This window comes from Taudactylus pleione, unplaced genomic scaffold (genome assembly GCF_031769625.1).
Source record: "Taudactylus pleione unplaced genomic scaffold, aTauple2 ptg000360l, whole genome shotgun sequence".
Lineage (NCBI taxonomy): Eukaryota > Metazoa > Chordata > Amphibia > Anura > Myobatrachidae > Taudactylus > Taudactylus pleione.
Genome location: NW_028284761.1, coordinates 3,511,858 through 3,536,142, shown reverse-complemented (window position 1 = coordinate 3,536,142; position 24,285 = coordinate 3,511,858). Strand labels below are relative to the sequence as shown.

The window sequence follows — 24,285 nt, the reverse complement described above, 5'->3', positions numbered from 1 at the left end:
TTCTCTGCAATAGGGGGTAGATTGAACATTTAACACTATATCTATATATATATATATATATATATATATATATAATTATATATATATATATATATATATATATATCAGTTACAGATTTTAATCCCACCAATGGAGGTAATATGATCAAAAACATGACAGTCTATTGACCGCCTTCATTAACCAGACAACCTGCATGAAAGAAAAAGCTTCCTGTAATTAGGATGCCGATTAAAATTCCAGGCATGCGACCCATCTTCAGATATAATGTCAGATAGCATGCAATGAAGTAACCCACAACCCCTGGAACATGAATTGCTTTTTCCATTGCATGCAAATGGGCTGCTTTATGTGTGGGGACAACCAGCTGCAAGCTCACAATAAAGTGTTTGAGTAAGGCACAGGCAGGGTGCAGTTTACAAAGATTGCTCTAATATAAACATCATTAAGTTGGGGGATTTTTTTTAACCCCCCCCCCGAACCCCTTTTCCCTCATTCATACATACATATGCAATAGCTGGAGGAAGAAAACCCAGCCTGCATGCATTACAGCAAGATCAATACAGTCTAGTGACAATAATATGTGCTTGCAAGCCAGGTTTTTTAAATGCACAGAAATAAATTGGCACACATGATGCTCTATTTGTTATAGATTGTGGCCATTTGCTATCCCCCCCTCCTAACAGCCAATTCACTGGGCAGACTGCTCAGCTTTAAGATTCAGGGCACAGATCTTCCTGGTGCCTTATACATCCATATTCCTGAAATTAAACCTAGGAAATGTGTGACGTTCCCATGACACTTGTATCTAGACTCACTGGAAGGCAGACACACACATTTCCCCCTTATCAGCACCTGGCATTTATACATGGAGACCAGTTATAACTGATTCATTGTCTGTCTGTGCACGGAATAAATGATCAAGTAAACCTAGCCCTGCATGCTGCTTCTACTGTACAGGGTATCCCAATGTTCCACATATGCAACTTGCCTCCTCAATAACTAACATCTCTCAGTGCCATCGCTGTATTGGGCATACGTGTCCCTGAGCTACTGGGAACCTCTGCCAGTCAGACACCTTGCAACTTTGTCTCCTGCAGATGAAGGGTTAATCCCATCAGATACATGGACCATGGACAGAGATGAGAAAGGTAAAGAGAGACAGAGGGGAGAGAGACAGACATAGAGAGAGAGAGATAGAGAGAGAGAGAGAGAGAGAGAGAGAGAGGAGAGAGAGAGAGGGGGGGATAGAGGAGAGAGAGAGAGGGACAGAGGGGAGAGAGAGAGGGGGGATAGAGGAGAGAGAGAGAGAGACAGAGGGGAGAGAGAGAGGAGAGAGAGAGAGAGAGAGAGAGAGAGAGAGAGAGAGAGGGAGGAGGCGATAGAGGACAGAGAGAGAGAGAGAGAGGGACAGAGGGGAGAGAGAGAGAAAGAGAGAGAGAGAGAGGGATAGAGGAGAGAGAGAGAGAGAGAGAGAGAGAGAGAGAGAGAGAGAGAGAGAGAGAGAGAGAGAGAGAGAGAGAGCTCCCCCAGACCCCAGCCATGGGTAACATGGAGGAATTCTGCACATATATTTTCCACTAGTTCCAGCCTGTAGGAACCAACTCACGTCTCCCTGAGCACTGTATATACTGCAGGAATATTCATCCAGCCCCGGCTCAATCACTGCATTGAACAGAGAGGCTGCAAAGCAAATTTCATCTCCTATTCCTCCACCAGCAGCATCTCTTAGAGGAAAAAAAAAACACCGCACACATCCTTTCATCATGATTGTTACAAATATATAAAAAATAAAATAAATAAATTAGAATGTAACCAGAGGGGAATAGAAATGATGGGGAATGATGGCCAGCAGTGTGCATGAGTGGGGGTCCCCTTACCTCTCACACATGTAACCATCAGTAAAAAAACCAGGTAGCACAATGTACATCCACTTTGCATTTCCATTTTCCTCAGACACAGGGAGTCCACAGGTCCACATTTAGTACATCCTCTCCTGCACAAGTGCTCTGCTGTCTGGTCCGCTGGTACCTCCGGAGAGCAGAGAGCTTTCATGGTATCCTCTGGCTGGCTCCTGTAATCTGCACCCCCCGCCCCCCCCACCACCACCTCCACCAGTCTCTGTCCTCCCCTTGGCCAAGGCGCAGCGGAGACGTTGCTGCTGTGTGCGGTCACAGCTCGGAGTGGCTGGCGTTTCTGGGATACCACAGCAACCTTGACGAGGACTCAACCATCTCTCCAACAGGGGCATCAAGTCTTTTAGATACTAGCGATTGTTTCTTCCCATTCCCTCCCTTGCCTTCCTCCCTCCTCCCCTGGACAAACCTGGATCACACTTGCGACTAGAAGACGCACGCAGAGTGGTGGGTGGGATGTGGGGGAGTTTAGAACGCAGGCGGGCGCACAGTTGCGCACGGGCACGGGGAGTAACAGTGGAGCGGGCGCACGGTGGCGCAGACGGTGATACAATGTGGCACAGAGCGCACACGGAGATCAGTGCTGCTGCTATTGCAGCTTGGCAGAGCCCTTCTTCATCCTAATAGATGACTGAGAATTCTTCTCACTGACGCCTCAAGGAGAAATACAGCAGATAATAAAAGCTATCCATTCTGCTCCTGGCGCTGTAATATATCCCTGGTGTTAAATCTCTTTTTTTTTTTTTTGTGCAAGTCCTATGGATTGGATTAACAATACCTAGATGTGGGGATGCAGTTATTGTTCATTTGCAACGTGAGTGGGGGGAGTTGGAGGAAGGATGGGCATACGGTATACTGTATGCATGTGGAGGATAAGCAGGGGGGGAGGAGGAGGTTAGGAGGTATAATTAGATGGACATAGAAGTTTTTTTGCAGTTTGCGTGTGGGACAAGATCATATTTAATATTTCAGTCTCTGCCAGAAAGGGTTAATGCCAAATAAAGATAGACCGCTTGTGCCATCTACAGGCTGCCAGGCAGTGATCTGTTAATGACTGTAACCTGGTTTACCTGTTGCGTTCTTATATTATTTTCATTTATTGGGTTATTTTTATTTATTTTTACATCAGGCAATGTACAGGGTGCTTCTCTGATCCTTACCAGGCACTGCTGCTGATCACTGATCACCCACCCACCCACAATCATATTATTCCCCCCCCCCACCCACCAGCATATAGATTTGTGAACTAATTATCTCTACCCTGTCACATATAATTGCACATATAAGGCTCCCTTATTATTATTTTTATCTACAAAGTAGACCGTAGCGTCACCACCTGTTTATACATATATTCTCTTTAGATCATCCCTGCATTATAATTAAAATATAATGCAGGGACAAGAAATCTTACAGGGGATGATGGGTCATTTTTACATCAGAATTAAATCATTAAAGTACAGTAATGGTACAAGATATGTCCAGGTATAGTCTAATAAACAAGTAGCATGACTGTAGGTGAAATATCCTGTATAATATATTGCTATATTTGCTGAGCAATGACTGGCATCACAGGAGTGGACTAGAAGATATCACTGGAGAACAGGGCCGCTGAGGGGCGGGAGGGCAGGTAGAGATTTGCTAGGCCTCTATAGCAATACCCTCTTCCCCCTTGCCATGCCGTAATTATGCCACCTACCCCACAAACCCATCATTTATCCTCTCCATATGCCTGCACATCAAGGCTGGTATCCAATTAGCTGCGGCAAATTACCACGGCTAAGTAACTCGCCCCGGGCTATAAAATTAGATCCGATGCCGGCACTTATCGGATATTTTGTTTCGCCTGCCTTGCTCCGTGGCTCACTACAAAAGAGGCGGCTGTTGATGTTGATCGACAGCTCGTCCCCTTTTGTAGGCATGGCGGGGGGGTAGCTTCACAAATGGAGGCGTTCCCAAGTGAACACCTGCCGTTTGTGGGTGGCCCCACTGACATCACCAGTGATGCTAGTGGGAGAGCTTCCATCTCTATTAGTGCCGGAAGCTTTCTGGGGTTTGCGGCAGATGAGACCCTACCACAAGGGTCTCGTCGCAAGCCTTGATGGTCGCTATGGTCTTGACCATCGCAACCATCACCTGGCCGCTCTCAATAGCTGTGGGTGGTCACCGCACAAAAAAAATGCCCTGATTCAGAGCGAGCGCTCTTTCAGAGTGTCCGACTCTGAATCAGGCCCTAAGTGCATTATAAATATTCTCTTACATGGGTGCGTTCTTTAAATGCTGCCTGAAGGGTTCATAACTGTTATTTTGGCAGTGGGTCAGGAATCCAGTGCTTACCTGCCTGGCGTAAGGATAGGGTAAATCATTAGTTTGGAAGCTTACTGGTTTCTGACCACAGTGGAAAACGTGGCTGAAGTCGCCAGACCAGGTAAGACCACCACTAGACCACCGGGGACATTTTGTCAACATTCTATTCATCAGTGGCGGCTCTAGGTGTGGGCAAGCAGGGCTCTTGCCCGGGGAGCTACGGCCTGAGGGCGCCACAAGTTACCCCACTGGCGCCATGTAATCAAATGCACGCGCCTGCTGTAGCCCACCACCATATTACAAGCTGCAGTGGCAGTGGCGCCATATGTACAAACAGCGCTGCTGTTCCCTCCTACTGGGAGTCCCAGAATGCCGGTGCTGGGCCCCCCCCTGTGCAGCGCAACTATTTTCTTTGTGATTTTTTTTGTGCCACCAAAGCCAGGCCCTCGATCAGGCCACGTCCCCCTGAGGAAGCTCTCTACTTGAGCTCCGCAAAGTGTAGATCCAGCCCTGCTATTTATGGCAACATTTCATTAGTGTTGACATGATGAGTTTCAACATAATATACCGGACCCCAGGATTGTTTGTTTTACCTACTTGCTGTTATTTATTGCCTTAACTCCCATAGATCCTGGAGGGGAAGTTCAGGGGTCAAGTTCGGTGGATGTGGTTGCTCAATTTGCATTATCTCGGACCGGACCCTATTTGTGTCATGCCGTGTTTCGCCACAACAATATGATTCGCATGATATCACTTCATTAAGCCCCACCTACTCCACTAGGGAAGTGAGTGATGTGGGTGGGTCATCGCTGTTAATTATTTATTACCAGTTATTTATATAGCGCACACATATTCCGCAGCGCTTTACAAAGAATATTTGGCCACTCACATCAGTCCCTGCCCCAGTGGAGCTTACACTCTATATTCTCTACTGGGAGTCTGGGAAAATTCCCCATAATGTATGAGTCTCCTGGACATTCCGGTAGAGTGGGCAAGTACAATGGAATACAATGAAATAGACACATTTGAAGCCATTTACAACTTGCAAAGTCAGAGCAAAGCAAATAGTGTATGTGACTGTGGACATGTAAGACAACTCATGGGTTGCACAGGGTCCTGATAAGGGGGTCATACGCAGCACCACCCCACAGTCACAGACCACTTATCTCAACACACACAGACACAGAGACAGCTCACCTCCAGACACATAACAGTAACCTCAAGACACATGCACCCCCCCCACCCATGGACACAGAATGGTAATCTCAAACACATCTATAGCCCTGGAGTACAGAGCGCCAACCTCAACAATTGCAAAAAGGGAAAACATTGGATGGAAAATTCCTCTCATCCAAACCACCTCATTTCAAACTCTATCAATTCCAAGTAGATAGATCACTTTTGTGTTTAAACATAACCAACCCCAATAAACCCGGGAGTTGGGAAGTGACGGGGAATAATCAGATGATGACCTTCTCACAGAGAGCTGATAATGAGTCCTTAAACCATGATCTGTTACAACCAATTAAATCTAGTGGGAGACATTTTAGGTACCGGTATACATTGAGTCCCACCAAAGAAATTATTGGTAAGGTACCAGATGGTTATTGTGCTAAAATAATACAACCAGAGACTTGCATGTACCAGATGGAAGACCCTGAGATAGGATTGTTTGCAAGGGAAATGTGTTTAATGATAATTATGCATACTATTCCTTATGTTCTCCCCGATAATGTGTATTTTATGTGGAAGAAAGGCGTATAAGTGGCTCTCCCCGAGGTCCGAAGGTTTGTGTTACCTGGGAAGAGTAGTCCCAGAAGTTATGACCCTCACCCACGTTGAAATGCTTGGTATCCATAAAAACACACCATCACCATATCTTCATGAACACAGAGGCAAACGAAATATGATACCTGGTGACCTGCATAAAGCCACTCAGTTAATTAGTGAGACAACTGGCTTCCAAGTTTTAGTCGCACTGGATCCCACCAGAATCGTTCGGGTTCATTAAATTTTAGATATATTCAGGAACTTGGTAAATTGATAGATAATATCACCGAGATGTATGATGACACATTCAGGTATACAGGGAGAGAATTGCAAGCGTACAAGAAAGAACTGGTGCAACACAGACTAGTGTTAAATTATTTAACTGCTGTTACTGGAGGGTATTGCGTAACTTTGGCCACCCAATTTGGAGTAAAATGTTGCACCTATGTCACCAATGATACCAGCGACCCCAAAGAGGTGGTAGACCGGAAGATGGACGAAATTCTGCAGCTAAAATAGGAGTTTCGTAAGAACCATAATGCTTCAGTGGCTGAAGTAGGGGAGAAAATAGAAGGATGGGTCTCATGGTTGAACCCAGTGAAATGGTTCTTAGGCCTAGGGGAATGGGTACAGGAAGTGATCGCCAGCATAGGCAAATTCTTGATCCTTATACAGATTGTCATCATAATAATTGGCCTGGTGTGTTCCTATTGTGTTGAAGTGTGGAAAATGTAAAAATAGAGTAAAACGAAAGAACGAAATTATGATGGTGGTCAGTAACAGCAATATGAATACTGAGGTAAATAAAGAACTGCATTACAACCCTGAACTAGGAAATACCATCATCTAATGTATTATATTTAGACGTGCATAGAATGTATTATTGAAATGTTACTTTTGAAACACCTCAGATAATGTAAAGTCTTAATTTCCCTTCAAGACTGCCTTTATAGGATTGATGCATTACCACATCACCCCCATGATCTTCCAAGATCCGCGGTGTGCGTATAATAGTAGTTTTATGTCCACAATCAGAGACACATTATTGATGGATTAAGAACCACCTTGTGTCATCCCATAATAACATTAAATAATATATAAATGTAAGCCTAAATTAATTTTTAAAATCAGATTGTGATAGCATGTTGTTCGCTATCAAAGGGTGAACTGGCACTGGCTTGCGGTTGGTAGGGGGTGTGAAGTCGGCTATTAATTCCCATTAGCTTACACATATTTTGGAAAACATCACCTGTGAAATGAGTACCCCTGTCACTCTTGATGGTTTTAGGGATACCGTACATGCATACAAATTCCTGAACTATTTTCTTGGCAGTAAACGCAGCAGTATTAGTGGCTGCTGGGTAGGCCTCAACCCAGTTGGAAAATACGTCAGTGCACACTAATACATACTTAAGATTCCTGCAGGGTGGTAATTGGATGAAATCAATTTGTATTACCTGGAAAGGTCCATCGGTCGGTGGAATGTGGGATGGTCCAGTAGGGATCGCTTTCCCTATGTTCTTCCTCAAGCAGGTCAGACACGAAATTGCTCTCTTTTCTGCTTGGGAAGAAAAACCTGGTGCACACCAGTATGCCCTCACCAATTTACACATACCTTGCTTTCCCAGATGAGTCAGACCATGGGCTGCCTCAGCCAGGCTGGGGTAATACGCTTTGGGGGCTACTGGCTTACCTTGTCCGTCCCTCCAGAGCTCAGAGGACTCTTGCCCACATCCATTGGACTTCCAGATGGACTTTTCCTGGATTGAACACAAATTTTGCATCTCAATTAATTTCATCATGTCAATTGTTTGAAAAGACATAATTTGTTTAGTTGGAGAAAACATTTTTAACCTTGCTGCCCATTTTGCAGCTTCATCGGCTCTGTTGTTGCCCTGTGATACCGGATCATCCTCACATGTATGGGCTTTACATTTAATTACTGCCACTGTTTTGGGCAGTTGAATTGCTTTTAATAATTGTTTTATGTGCCTGGAGTGTGCAACTGGTGTGCCTGCTGCTGTCATAAAATTTCTCAGATGCCATAGAGCCCCGAAATTGTGCACCACTCCGAATGCATACCTAGGGTCAGTGTAAATGTTAGCAAACTTGCCTGCTGCAAGTTCACACTCTCTTGTTAGGGCTACTAACTCTGCCACCTGGGCTGAGTGAGGAGGACCAAGAGGTTCAGCTTCTATGATGTCTGTGTCATTTACAACAGCATAACCTGTACATAACTCGCCTGTGTCTGTTTGTCTATGACAACTCCCATCCGTGTAAAAAGTCACATCTACATTCTCTAAAGGTGTGTCATGTATGTCAGATCTAGCAGTAAAGGTCTGATTTAGATATTCCATACAATCGTGTGCATCATTATGTCCGCTGAACTCACCTCCCGCCAGCAACTCGTCTCCTTCCAGCCTTTGTACATAATGTTGTACATATGGTAAATATGTTGCTGGATTCAGCATGTTGCAACGTTTAACAGTGATGTTTGCAGCTGCAATTAGAGCTAGTTCCCATTTGGTAAACCTAGCTGAAGAAACATGTCTGGTTTGGGCAGAGTTCAGCAGAGCAGATACAGCATGGGGAGTGTAGACAATCATATCATGGCCCAATACTATGTCCTCACTTTTACTCACCAATAGAGCAGTAGCTGCTATGCTTCTCGAACAGGTGGGGAGTGATCTTGCCACAGTGTCCAATTGGGCACTGTAGTATGCTAAGGGCTAATTGGCATCACCATGTTTTTGTGTGAGCACAACCATCGGTTTCCATACAATACAAGAAGGTACGAATTTGCTGCTGGTTCTGCGGCAGTGTCATGTTCTGTATGGCCTGGATTCTGTCATTTGTGAGATGTCGTAACCCATGAGTTAGGCAGTGTCCCAAATATTTTACTCTGGATTGGCACAGCTGTAGTTTGTCCTTAGCAACCTTATGTCCTGTATGCGAGAGATGAAGCAACAAAAGTTTAGTATCATTCAAACATGACATAAACAAATCAGAACATAGCAATAAATCGTCCACATATTGAATTAGAACAGATCCATTGGCAGGTTGAAAAGATTATAAACAGTCATGCAAAGGCCTGGGAGAAGATTCTGGGGCTGTCTATGAAACTTTGGGGCAACCGTGTCCATGTATTTTGTACACCTCTTTATGTAAATGCGAATAAATACTGACAGTCAGGGTTTAGAGGCACAGAGAAGAAAGCAGAACAGAGGTTCAAAGTCAGTATCGTTATTGTGATGTCATCCAACTCCATCCAATGGAAGGCCCAGAACGTGATCCTTGGGTCAAAGTTCTGCCTGGCGCACTCTGTGGTGATATCTGAGCAGGACCCCAAACACTCCATTAGGCAGCCCACACCAATTTCCACCCCTCTGTGAAGTTTTCATCCATATCCATCCAGTGGAAGGCCCAGAATAGGCTCCCCTGGTCATAGTTTTGCCCAGTGTACACCAACCGGAGGACCAACTGGGACCTCTTTCCCCTAGTATGTCTTCTTGGATCCAATGTTACCACTCTGTGAAGTTTTCATTCAATTTATGTGATGTTGTCCAAATCCATCCAGTGGGAGGCCCAGAACAGGCTCCTTGGGTCAAATTTCTGCTCAGCGCACTCCACCGTGAGGTCCTACCAGGGCCCCAACCACTCCATTAGGCATCCCAGACCAATTACCACCCCTAAGTGAAGATTTCATCTAAATCCATCCAGTGGAAGGTCCACAATAGGCTCCCCAGGTCAAAGTTCTGCCCAACATCCTTCCGATAAAAGTTTTGCCCAGCATACACCAATGGGAGGTCCAACTGGGACCTCAACCTCCTAGTATGCCTTCTAGGATTCAAAGTTACCACTCTTTGAAGTTTTCATCCAAATCCATTCAGTGGAAGGCTCAGAATAGGCTCTGTGGGTCAAAGTTCTGCCCAACGTATACCAACAAGAGGTTCAACTGGAACCCTAATCCAACTAATACCTGGCCAGGATCCAAATGGACTATCTCGCATTTGTTTCATCCCAAATGGTGCAGAGGATGAAATCAATGCATAACCACACAAACAAACAGACCAATTCATTTTTTATATAAGATTACAACTGTGTTGACATGTGAAAAAGGTAAATGATTAGGCCGATACAAAGTACAGTTTCTTGTTTGCTTTGTTAATGTTTTGGAGACTGTACAATGATTTTCTTTTGTTGTGTGGTACAAATGTCCTTGCAGGTGTTTTTCTTTTATTGTAAAAAAAAGTTTTTTCCATGAATGTAATTTTTTAAATATCACAATCTTACATCACAAGAAAAACTGTTAGTGGCCAAAAGAAACATGTGAGACCACCCAAAGGCAGACTGATGAGAGGCCAGGAGAATACATTTTGAATATTGTGCCTTGGTAAATGTATAAACACATTTTTCTATTGTAATTTATGGAATCGGTATGAAATACTGCTGGCCGCATGGCCGGCAGTTCGATTCCCGGCAGCGGCAGCCAGACAGATGAACAGATCCCGGCAGCGGCAGCCCGACAGCGCTGGAAATACTGATCATCAGGTAAGTAATAACTAACCTAACCCTCCTAACCCTAACCCTCCTTAGGGGTGCCTAACCCTTATTCCCCCTGTTAGTGCCAAACCCTAACCCGCCCCTTCCCCGCTGCCTAAACCTAAGCCCCCCCGGGGGTGTCTAACCCTAACCCTCCCTCCCCCTAGCCTAACCCTCCCGGGGGGTTGCCTGACCCTAAGTCCCTCCTGGGTGCGCTAAACCTAACCCTTCCCCCCGCGGCTGTCCACTTGCGGCGCCTGGCATCCCTTTGATCGGGATGCTGGGCGCCTGTCTCCCGGCATTGGGAAAATGACAGGCGTCTAGATATAGACGCCTGTCATTTAACCCACACCGGGATAAAGCAGTCGGGAAGCTGGCTGTCGGGAACACATCAGCTGGTTTCCCGACTGCATCCCGCAATTTATACATGCTTCATTCTTTAAGGTCCATCTTCAGCAGGACAATGTGCCAGGAAGCCACCAACACCGTCGCCCTCCTGTTGGCAGTAGAGTGACCCGAGAAGATCAAAGCCCGTCCATACCCCTGACACCTCCCTGTGCGCAGCCATTTGGAGTATATGTGATGAACAGACATTTTACATTTAAGTCAAGTGTAAGTACTTGTTAAGTCCTACAAAAAGTTGCAAACCACCACAGTGGATAAATTTATCTTAATGACAATGTACTGCAAAAAATACACAGGATTTATGAGAAATGCTTGTTTACAGATCCATGTTTGCAATGCTGCAACCCACAAAAGATCATGTTTGCATTTGTAAAAAGCATCAAATAGCAACCTCTTTCCTTTCAACCAATAAATGAGACATCAACATTTATTTTAAAAGGGTGCCCCTGCCTGAAAGGTTTTATTTTTGGAGCCAGAGTTCACCATTGTTTAATCTGTTGTGTTTTGCCTTGTTGTCATGCATGCACTCATACTTATGTATTCTTTTCCTTCACATCCACACACTGAATGTCCTCGGTCTCCAAGAACTCAGGCACATGGTCATCCTGAGGAAACAGAAGCAGAAATAGTGACTTTAAACTAGAGATGTGCGCTGAGCCCCATGTTTTGGTTTTATTTTTGAATATGGATCTCCCCTCCATGTTTTGTTTTTTGTTTTTAGTTTTGGATCTGGATTTTTTCTTAATAAATCCTAAACACAGCTAAAATCACATAATTTGGGCCTGTTTTTGTTCCTACAGTATTATTAAACTCAATAACATTTATTTCTATTCGTTTCCACTCCATTTTGACCACCTCACAGCTCACAATATTGTTTTAATCCAATTTAGGCCCAAAATATGCACCAAGCTAGCTGGCTGACTAAGCTATGCGGCAGCAGTGGGTGGCACAAAAAAGCATCAGTTCAAATGCCAACATGGCACATCAGGAAACAAATGTTTTTATTATTCAAGAGAGGCCTCAGGGAGTTGGAGTATGTATGTAGTTGACAGCAGGGACAGGAAGGGTTGATTGGCAGTAAAGTTTATTTTATTTTTTTATTCCAAAGTAAATTTATTAGGCAGAAGTGGAGGGTAGGAGGCATTTACAAAAAAATATTTTACTCATTCACATCAGTCCTTGCCCCAGAAGAATCCTTGAGCACCATGCCTGCTGCTGGGAGTGGAATTTCTCATCCCAGAAGGGGACCAGGAAGACTTCTAGTAGTGCTTTCCACATGATAAAGCATTTCCCAACCTGTACAGGGACATTAAAAAAATGTAGTTAGTTAGTGACCTCCAACCTGCCAGTTAACCAGCACAAAGATATTAAGGGGTAAATTTAATTTACTTAAGTTAGAGTTTTTAGAAGTACATTTTAGAAGTGATGTAGCCCATAGCAACCAATCAGATTCTACTTAACATAATTTTCTATAAGATAATAGCTAGATTCTGATTATTTTATATGGGCAATCAACATCACTTCTAAAACTCACTTCTAAAAACTCAGTCAATTAAATTTACCCCTTAAGGTCTTATGTTGTATGTTTCTTGAGAATCCTGTGCCAACTTCTGCTGCTAGGAGTGGATTTTTATCCCAGAAGGGACCAGGAAGACTGCTTTGAAATACAATTGACTGTAAAATAATCCTTTGCAAAGCTTCCACATTGAACATTTCCCAACCTGTACAGGGACATTAAAAAAGCATAGTTAGTTAGTGGCCTCAAAGTGTCACTTAGCCAGCACAGATATTTGGAGAAGTGTAAGATTTAAGGCAGGGGCAGCCAACCCTGGTTCTCAAGAGCTACCAACAGTGCATGTTTTCCAGGTCTCCTCACAGAATCAGAACTGCAATAATTAACTCCACGAGAAAAGAAAGTAGTGGATGATCTAGTCATCCACAAATGGACTCTATAACGAGAGCACACAAATCTGCAATACCTCACCTTTATAAAATTTTACCTTTAATGGGTATCAAGTATTACATAATAAAAAGGACTCACAGACACACAAAACAAATACTATATACACATATACAGAATGGAAGCTGAAGTTGTGAAAATCACTTCAGTCATTATGGATACATAATAGGAGAAATATATAAACTTCATTAAGGAGTAAGGAGAATCTCATAAAGAATCTAAAAATATAATGTAAAAAGCACAAGGTACAGAAAGATGAAATAATTAGTCCTCTTTGTAGGACAAATGAAGACCACCGTCACTATTGTATCTGCGTGAAATGGAGAAAAAGTAGGAATTAAAGAGAGAAAGCAATGGTAAGTTGGATTTGTCCAAATCTGCAACTGGGCTCTACTATCTTCTCTCATACAGTGTAGAGGAGAGAGAATGAGAGATCTGCTAGTGCAAGCATCCCTTGAAAAAAGTCAACAGTGAACCACTACATCAAACCCAATCTCTGCTGTTGGTTATTATACAGTATGCATTGGATGACCAATGAGAGGATCATAAGCTCGGTGTGTGAGTTCCTGGGAAAAAGATTAGTTTGTGAGAATCAGAGATTTTTGAAGAGATATAGACAAAAGTCTGGAATGAAGATTCTGAAACACAGGCTCTGCTGCTTCCTCTCATGTACTTGTACAGAGGAGAGGAAGTGAGAGATCTCCCATGTACAGTTATTCCATTGAAAACATATTTATATAAACAGTGGTTAGCTATATAGACCAAAATCTCTACCTATTAACGTCTTGCCAAATGGTATTGGACAGTAACGGGGAGGTTTTATGGGGTCAATATGGCGCCATTTAGAAAAAAGAGGAAAAAATTAAATATAGAGACAGCAGATAAATTATGGTTCGTCCGCAAAAGATTATGCAGAATGGGTTAATCAGTAAATACAAGAATAACACTCACATCCTCTGTGTGAGGAAATACCTGAAGTTATATATATCTAGGAGCTCTTAATGGGCTAATATAAGGAGCGTTAGTTCTAAGTAACAGGATAAATTAGCTGCAAGAAATGTGATTCATTGTTGACAAAAAGGAAGCTGAGAAAGAAAAATGAAGAAGACGGTCACTTTAAGGGAAGGTTTTGTAACACTGTGGGAATTAACCCTTTTGCAAGGGAATAGCGACCATCAATTCAAAATTGGATAAACAGTCATTATATCTCCATCGTTGTATAAACAGTCAATGTAATGCAAGTGAATAGCGACCATCAATTCATAACTGGGTAACCAGTCATTATATCTCCATCAATATATAAATTATCAATATAATGAAAATGCAGGTGACACAGATAAAAATGAGAATGACATAATTAGCACATGAGGAACATATGTGACATCAGTTATGTACTTAGAAAAAGATATATTACTTAGACGTGTGAATTAGAAAGTATTATACATTTCAATCATTTCACAAAAATGTGAAATTCCTTGTCAAATAATGACAGATGTAAATTAGAGTCAGTCAGGAACACCTTAATAAAAGAATAACATAAGAAGACCTGTCTCTGGCTTGGTCATGGAGACAGCTGATCTCCGTGACCAAGCCAGAGACAGGCGAAACACGCATCGGATTCAGACTCATGTGCCCCGCGACTGCAGCAGCGGGACACACCAACACAAGGTTCAGTAACACCGTTCACCCCCCCTCTAATTGCACACATGGAGCTGACATCAGTGAAACCCCTATTAGGTGCCTGGCGAACATTGGTTGTGGGACATTTGAGCGTCAGACCATACGGCGCTGCTTACCTTTCATGTTCCACATGCGGACATTATTTTGGATAGCTACTTAGTGCTACCATTGAAATTGCAGCCATAGATTTTGGATCTGGGTGCCCCGCGACTGTACGGTGCGAGACGCCCTGATGTGAGGTCTATCTGCACCATTTATGAGGTACGTCTGACCTACGGAACTTACATTGTTATAGTCTTCTTATGTTATTCTTTTATTAAGGTGTTCCTGACTGACTCTAATTTACATCTGTCGTTATTTGACAAGGAATTTCACATTTTTGTGAAATGATTGAAATGTATAATACTTTCTAATTCGCACGTCTAAGTAATATATCTTTTTCTAAGTAATTAACTGATATCACATATGTTCCTCATGTGCTAATTATGTCATTCTCATTTTTATCTATGTCACCTGTGTTTTCATTATATTGATAATTTATATATTGATGGAGATATAATGACTGGTTACCCAGTTATGAATTGATGGTCGCTATTCACTTGCATTACATTGACTGTTTATACAATGATGGAGATATAATGACTGTTTATCCAATTTTGAATTGATGGTCGCTATTCCCTTGCAAAAGGGTTAATTACCACAGTGTTACAAAACCTTCCCTTAAAGTGACCGTCTTCTTCATTTTTCTTTCTCAGCATCCTTTTTGTCAACAATGAATCACATTTCTTGCAGCTAATTTATCCTGTTACTTAGAACTAACGCTCCTTATATTATCCAATTAAGAGCTCCTAGATAAATATAACTTCAGATATTTCCTCACACAGAGGATGCGAGTGTTATTCTTGTATTTACTGATTAACCCATTCTGCATAATCTTTTGCGGACGAACCATAATTTATCTGCTGTCTCTATATATAATTTTTTCCTCTTTTTTCTAAATGGCGCCATATTGATTCCATAAAACCTCCCCGTTACTGTCCAATACCATTTGGCAAGACGTTAATAGGTAGAGATTTTGGTCTATATAGCTAACCACTGTTTATATAAATATTTTTTCAATGGAGTAACTGTACATGGGAGATCTCTCACTTCTCCTCTGTACAAGTACATGAGAGGAAGCAGCAGAGCCTGTGTTTCAGAATCTTCATTCCAGACTTTTGTCTATATCTCTTCAAAAATCTCTGATTCTCACAAACTAATCTTTTTCCCAGGAACTCACACACCGAGCTTATGATCCTCTCATTGGTCATCCAATGCATACTGTATAATAACCAACAGCAGAGATTGGGTTTGATGTAGTGGTTCACTGTTGACTTTTTTCAAGGGATGCTTGCACTAGCAGATCTCTCATTCTCTCTCCTCTACACTGTATGAGAGAAGATAGTAGAGCCCAGTTGCAGATTCGGACACATCCAACTTACCATTGCTTTCTCTCTTTAATTCCTAATTTTTCTCCAATTCACGCAGATACAATAGTGACAGTGGTCTTCATTTGTCCTACAAAGAGGACTAATCATTTCATCTTTCTGTACCTTGTGCTTTTTACATTATATTTTTAGATTCTTTATGAGATTTCCCTTACTCCTTAATGAAGTTTATATATTTCGCCTATTATGTATCCATAATGACTGAAGTGAAGTTCACAACTTCAGCTTCAATTCTGTATATGTGTATATAGTATTTGTTTTGTGTGTCTGTGAGTCCTTTTTATTATGTAATACTTCTTGATACCCATTAAAGGCTAAATTTTATAAAGGTGAGGTATTGCAGATTTGTGTGCTCTCGTTATAGAGTCCATTTGTGGATGGTACTATCTTTTCTCATGTTATTTCACTCTGAGAAGCACCTCCACAGCAGAATATATACCCTTACGGGTTTAATGCTCTAGATAGTGGTTATAGCAATACTTCTACACCATTTTTTCATTTATTGATTCATTCATATAATAGGTAATATTTAAACCTGTGCGGTGATACCCCATTCTTCCCCCTTCTTCCCTTCCCTAATGTCTACAATAATTAACTCCACCTCAAGATCTTTTAAAATGTGGTACTGAGTAATAAATACACCTGTGCCCCTGCTAGGTGGTCTGGAAAACGTGAACTGTTGGAAGCTCTCGAGGAGCGAGGTTGGCTACCCCTTATTTAAAGCCTTACGTTGTGTCTTTCTTGAGAATCCTGCGCCTGCTTCTGTGGCTAGGAGTGGATTTTCATCCCCGAAGGGGACCAGGAAGAGTGTTTTCCAAGAACAATTCACTGTTAAATAATCCTTAGCAAACCTCATGAAAAAGCATTTCCCAACCTGTACAGGGACATTAAAAAAATCATAGTTAGTGGCCTTCAGTTCAAACTGCCGTTGTACCCACTGTCCACTTAACTGGAGCATATATTGTGGACAAGCGGAACAGAGTAGCAAATGCAACATTTAAGATTTAAGGTTTAAGTCTTACATTGTGTCTTGAGCGCCATGCCTGCTGCTGGGAGTGGATTTTCTTCTCAGAAGGGATGAAGACATTGTTTTTTCTTCTCAACGGACACAGATCTGAAGAGATATAAATAACTACTGACAGGAAAAAGAGGCAATTTGGAGGTCCTTACACAAAACTGCCTTTACTTTACTTGAGCTGCCCACCTTCCAGTGTGTACTCAGAAAGAGTTTTCAGCACAGCCGGAAACCTTGTCAGTGATCGGCCTTAGACTACTTCCCCAAAATGTGGAAAAGATTATGCCCATGAAAATTAACTACAAATTCTACAAGAAAGACCTTTACCATCAATTATGTGCAAAAATTACAGAGGCATTTGTAATGGTGGATTCCAGTGGGGACAAATTAATATTGTGTGAAGAGGATGATGTATACATCGCCACAGATTATACCATCACCAAAGCCTATATCGTCATCCCATCCTGTGTTGTGTATAAATTACAGCTGCGCTCCCTGTTAGATTGTGGAATCATTGTCCACTTTAGTGGATGTGAGCTCCATTTTAGTCCATATCATTACCACACCCCTACACATCTTCTGACCTGAGCTACTGGAGGAGCAGCTGCACTCTGGAATACAGTTGCATGGATTTGCCCTTCTGCCTTGCTGAAATTCAGGTAGAGGGGCCATGTAGGGAGTAGGGACACCATAATCAGAGAACACAGTTTTTTGCTGCTTTATTGCATTTTTTAAACAATATCCTCTAATTTCACCTTTGAAAATGTTTATGCAAATCTCTGCAGAGGTGCTTTCTGATGCCATGGCTAATGCACACACACACACACAAGTGCACATGCACGCATGCACACACACAAAAAACAGATTGATTGAATTAATTTTGGGGCTGCACTTGGGAGGGAGAGCACCCGAATGAGACAAAAGCCTCTTGATAAATGACACAGGCAGCACCGCTGACACACACACAAAAAAAGATTGATTTATTGATTGATTGAATTAATTTTTGGGGGGCATGTGGGAGAGAGAGCACCTGAACGAGGCAGCAGCCTTTTGATAGATGACACAGGCAGCACCCCTGACACACACTTAAAAAAAGATTGATTGATTTTATTAATTTTTGGGGGCACTTGGGAGGGGGAGCACCCGAACGAGGCAGCAGCCTCTTGATAAATGATACAGGCATCACAGCACCCTTGTGCACCTATGTTGCTGATAAATGTGGCTAACGCACACACAAAAAAATTTTATTTTTATTTTCACACTAGTGGTGTGGCAAACACGCACACACACAAGAAATTGTTTTTATTTTTACACTGGTGGTGTGGCTAACATGCACACACAAAAATTTTTTTTATGTTTTGACTGGTGTTGTGGCTAACATGCACACACAAAAAAATTGTTTTTATGTTCACACTCGTGGTGTGGCAGGCTAACACGCACACAGAAAAAATTGTTTTTATTTTTTTTACACTGGGGGTGAATAGCACCCCTGATGGACAGAGCACCCCCTGGACTACACAGCAGAACAGCCAGCCCCTATGGACTATAGCCAGCCAGCCCCTATGGACAGGACAGCAGCCAGCCCCTATGGACAGGACAACAGCCTGCCCCTATATGTTATATATTGGACAACAGCCAGCTAGCCCCACAATTATTATGCACAACAGCAGCACAGCACAACTCCCAGCTCCTTCCCTCTTCACTCTCCACAGCCAGAATGAAAAATGGCGGCAATCGCAGGACCTATATACAATCCAAAACCTGCGAGAATCCGACAGTGAGATGATGACATTTTACCTCGTTTTGAGATCCGAGTCAGGCGGGAAAATCTGAGCCGACTCGGATCTGCCTCGTATCTAATTAGTTTGGGTGGGTTCGGTTCTCAGGGAACCTACTCATCTCTACTTTAAACATGTTTCCAGTAACACCACAAATACCTAAAACACCAAGCCCACCCAGCCCTGACTTACAAGGGCCAGCAACAAATACATCTGGTAATGCTGTCTCTGCATTTCGATCGTCCATGGCAGCAGTTCATGACCGATATGTGACCCTAATGGACAGACAAATGGGACACTTGTCACAAATACTACTCTGATGAGCCAAAATGAAAATGTAAGCAGGTATAATAACAATTTAACAGGGATTTTACAATTGATGGCCCAAACACTTAAGACTTTTAATTAGTTATTTATGAATGTTCCAAACTGTAACCAAGGTGGTAAAGGACATGAATCAAAATATGGCCACATTAAATGCTACCATAATGAGTAGATTTCCTGAGACTACAAGTACAAATGGCAGCAGCTTAAACCCCTCACTTGCACCAACTACACCTAGGCATGGTGCCCCCACCAGAGGAGGAGCTGCAGGTCAAAGCTGCTCATCACCCTCTCCTTGTCAGCCACCTAAAAGGAGACATTCACAATAATGTATAAAAATATGTCTTCAGTTATTTGTTGTATGCTGTTAAAATACATGTTTCTATTAGATTTGTATTCTGCACCAAAAAAATTTATTGACACATATCTGTATTTATATAAAATAAAAAATATTTATATTTATTTGTGTTCCATTTGGTGGGGATTTATTTTTCCTAACTAGAAACTTTTCACTAAAAGCCTGTAAGAACATAATATGCAGGTATTGACCAGATAAAACTTGTTCATTAAAATCTAATTGTTTTATTTCTTTTCTATCAGAATATAATAGCAGTTATCATATATTAATTTGTATTTTTGTATCTAACACTACTTCAAATAATGGCTAAATGACTAGGAGTACTTTAGAAAATAAAAATGTGTAAACAACCTGATATGTTAATGAAAAAGTATGTGTGAAAAATAGATTGACATACTTCACCGCTAAATGTCATTTTGAACAATGTCACTAACTAGCATGATAATTATATGCTGTGATTCGGGTGCGAGTGTCGTCGGTTTGGACAACACGATTCTTAGTAAATTTGTTAAATGCATTGTGACCAATGTCATTTTGACAATGTTTGTTTCAATGGTGATTTGACACAATTTGTTTTGAGAAGTAATGTTTGACATGCAATATCAATGCAATTTGACCATTAGTAAAGTCCCAAATTGCAAAATCGCACCTTCATCACTGAATTTGGCCAAATCGAGTAAAAACGATTCTTAGTAAATTTACCCCTAAGTGCCTGGTTCTAAAACCTGATGCTTCTGATCGTGTTTGTTCCCTGAATATAAAAGGGAAATGTTTTCACTAGCTGTGTTTTGCTAGTAAAAGCATTGCCCCTGTTAAATTTCGTCCATAAACACAATCGGAAGCGCCAGGTTTTAGAACCTGACACTTAGTAAATAAAACCCTCTATATTGTTTTAACATTATTACTGAGATTATGGAGCTTTGCGATGTTACAGGGCCTCCCCTGCTGACCCTAACGTGGTTACAGTTTGCCTATCACTGATCTATCTATTCCATTAAAACACTTTTGTGTACTAATAAAATTTAAACACATTTCTGGTGACACGTTGGCAAACATGAAAACTGGCCTGGTCATCATAAAGGATTGAAAACTTCATGAGCTGATTATAGGTGTCCATTTTTGTTACTACTGACGTAATCGTATCTGATAATATCATACAATTATTTCTACTTATGTGGCACCATGAAATATCACATAAGCTGATAAAAAGACTTCAGTAATGTGATTATTTGAATTTGGTCATTGTGATCACCCAATACCTGAAACCCATTGCTTCTTTTTATGAATGTTTGGCATATGTGGGGATGGTAATTTTTCTGAAAGATGTTTTCAGATAGTTTATTGGGTGACATACTGTGTAGATAGACAGATAGAGAGAGAGAGAGAGAGAGAGAGAGAGAGATCAAAATTGTCAAAATTAGATGGTGTGCTTCAATAAGTGATAGCGAAAATGTATCATAGTCCAAATTATTTTTTTAAGGTATACATGGAGTAATACACCCTTTACTTACTGTGAAATACAGTGTATGGTATTATTTTTATAAGGCACACAACTTCTTTTTATTTCCCAGTAAGGGTTTGTTATTCTTTGGAAAGCAGAATAAATGTAACATTTTCTGCAATTGTATCAAATAATGTTTTGGTATTTTTTGTTGTTTAATAGTCTATTTTCTTTCTTCTTTCCTGGATGTGAGGGAGAAGAGTAGTTCCTGATTGATCGAACTGTGATCAAGAAAGAGAGAAATTAAGCAGAGTAGCAGTGAGTATTGCTCAAACATAGGAAACAACAGTATCTTTGCCGGGCTGGATTAAGGACCACATGGGCTTGGGGCTGAAAATTATTAAGGACCTAGAGTGAGAAGAGGAGGCACTGTGACCTGTGCTCCATGGGTGTGGCCAGTGCATTGAGGGCATGGCCAGTGCTGAGTGGGTGTGGCCATTACCATGAGGGCATGTCCGCTCCTATACTATGAGTCCCAAATTAGTAAAATTTGAAAAATTGCATCATTTTTTGATGAAAATACAAATTACATTTAAATAATAAATTATTTATGGCCAACTGAGCCAGACGGCTGGTGTCCATGCTGTCGGGATTTCGAGCCTAGTTATATGTGGAGGCCTGGAGCTGTAGTCCCATCCCCCCATTTTTAATCCGGCCCTGCCTCTATGAGGCATGGTTGAAATAAATCCTAAAATAAATGAGACATCACTGTAAAATATTTTTTTATTTTTTATGACTAGTGATAAACACATGTCTCTCATTTGGTATTGGAAATAAAGGTAGTTGTCTACAATTAGGTTAATTGAAAAATTAAGGACCCATGTTTGTGTAACCCTCTTAATGGAGGGTATGCAGTCGGGAAGCCGGCGGACCTAATCCCGACAGCCAGCTTCCCGACTGTCATATCACAGCAAGGGTCTAAAGACAGGCATTGATATGCCGACGCCTGTCATTAGACATACGCCGGGATCCCGAAGCCTGGCATCCTGATCGATGGGATGCTGGGCGCCGAGCACGGATAGACTCAGGGGGGGAGGGTTAGGTTTAGGCTAGGGGAAGGGAAGGTTAGCATTATGCACCCCCGGTGGGGACTTAGGGTTATACATTCCCCCAAGGGACTTAGGTTTAGGCGGCGGGGAAGGGGGGTTAGATTTAGGCACTTAGAGGGGGGATTAGGGTTAGGCACTGTGGGGAAGGTTAGGGTTAGGCACCCCTAAGGGAGGGTTAGGGGGTAGAATTAGGTTAGTATATACTTACCTTTGACGATCAGGATTTCCTCCTCTGCCGGGATGCTGCTGTTGGGATTCCAACCGCCGGGCACGGGTCCGGCGATAAATCATACTGATTCCTAATGGAGAAGGCTCCATCAGTAATAGGGAATGACAGCCCATCAAACATTGTAATGCCAGGTAGTAAGACATAGAGACTTACTTATACGTACAGTTTCCCTAACGGCAAACCCTCATGTGATGAGCAATAATTATGGAGCAGTTAGAACAAAATGAAGATGCAAGAAGACAGTACACACCTGGCAGTGTAGATCTTAGGAGCATGCCATTCTATGGCTCTGGTACATAGATGATATCCTAGTAGTCTGGGAAGGTGAGAGGATAATTTTTGAAAACTTCATGGAGAAATTAAACTATAATCAGTTGAATCTAAAACTAACAGTGGAAATAAGTAAGGAGAAAATTAATTTCCCAGACCTCACAATCAGAATTGAAGAGAATGGTAATCTCTCTACTGACTTGTATCGTAAAGCATCTTGCATGCGAATAGCTTTCACCTACCTGCCGCTATATAAGGAGTTCCAAAGGGAGAACTCCTTAGTATGAGAATAAACTGCTCAGATACATGGATATATAAAGAAAGACAAGAACAACTGTCAGAAAGACTGAAATCTAGAGGATACAGTGGAAGACTGATTAAGAGAACCTTTAAGAATACAAACAACTATACAAGGGATCCTTGCTGATACCTAGGGGAAATATACAAAACACCCACAAGAAGTTACTGTAAGATTCATTGGAACGTTTTGTAAAGAATGGAAATTAGTACAGAGGATACTACAGGATCAACGGCACATCTTGAAGATGGATGAAGACCAGGCCAAGATTCTTCCAGACCAGATTAAAATTATCTGGCGAAGATCCAGAAATCTTAAGGACCAGTTAGTGAAAAGTCATCTTCAAGCACCCAGCAAGAAATTATATCAGAAGAAAAGTTCCTTTAAATGTGCAACATGCAAAGCATGTGAATTTATGATGCCAACTACAACATTCATGGACAAATTCAACAAAATATGGACCATAAAGGACTATATCAATTGTACATCCTCAGGAGTAGTTTGTCACCTTTGATGTCCATGCAATTTGGTCTATATAGGCAAAACCGTCAGACCTGTAAAGAAACTTATTCTGGATCACATAGGCTCTATTAAAAATGCATCTCGAGACTTAAAAAACTTTTGAGCATTAACACCTATAGCAAGGTTCTTCTTGATGAATCACAACAGCTGCCCTAAAGGCCTTACAGCCTTTGCATTAAATAAAGTGAATTTGGGCATTAGAGGTGGAGACTTAGACCAGGAATTGTTAAGAAAGGAAACTAGGTGGATTTTCCTATTGGGAAGCATGAGACCAAATGGTCTAAATGAATACAACAGCTATTTACTTTTTTTGTAGTAATTGAACAGTTGAAAATTGGTACAATTTGTATGTTTATGAGACAGGACTATAGAAGATCAATTTGAGCAGGGATTGTTTTCATTGACACATTAATGGATTTATGGTTATATATATGATACTATTATTTTGGACCATCACGGAACCATTTTAGGAAAGACACTCCAGATAGGAGTATAGTTTGAGATCATGTCTCTCAATTTAAGGCTATTCTCTATATAGGGACCTAAATTCCCTCAATATGCCTTATTGAAATACAACATTTATTTATAGGATTTGAAACATAAATGAAACCCTCTATGTCCTATATAGGAGATTATTACACTACACTATCTGGGTGGGTGTTTCATTTAGGAGTAGAATCTGAGATAATATCCCATAGTGGGACCTTTTAATTTGAGATTATGATCAACAATAATTATCCATAGGGACTTTTATTTACCTTGAATTATTTTTTCATGGATATACTGTATATATCCACACCACATATATTTGCACAAGTGATATTTAAATTTTTTTTTTAATCACTCAATCACTCCAGTTGGCATCATTTTTGTTTCTTTT

The 24,285-nt window shown here is 41.5% G+C and overlaps 1 protein-coding gene across 1 annotated transcript in view; it reads right to left on the bottom strand.

Annotated features, from left to right (window-relative positions):
• Positions 1–2,067, bottom strand: part of CSMD3 (CUB and Sushi multiple domains 3) — a 1,208,248-nt gene extending 1,206,181 nt beyond the window's left edge. The window contains exon 1 of the mRNA XM_088444368.1: positions 1,878–2,067. Within this exon, the coding sequence (XP_088300494.1) occupies positions 1,878–2,052 (175 nt within the window). The 5' untranslated portion in view covers positions 2,053–2,067. The remainder of the gene's footprint in view (positions 1–1,877) is intronic.
• Between the last annotated feature and the right edge of the window lie 22,218 nt (positions 2,068–24,285).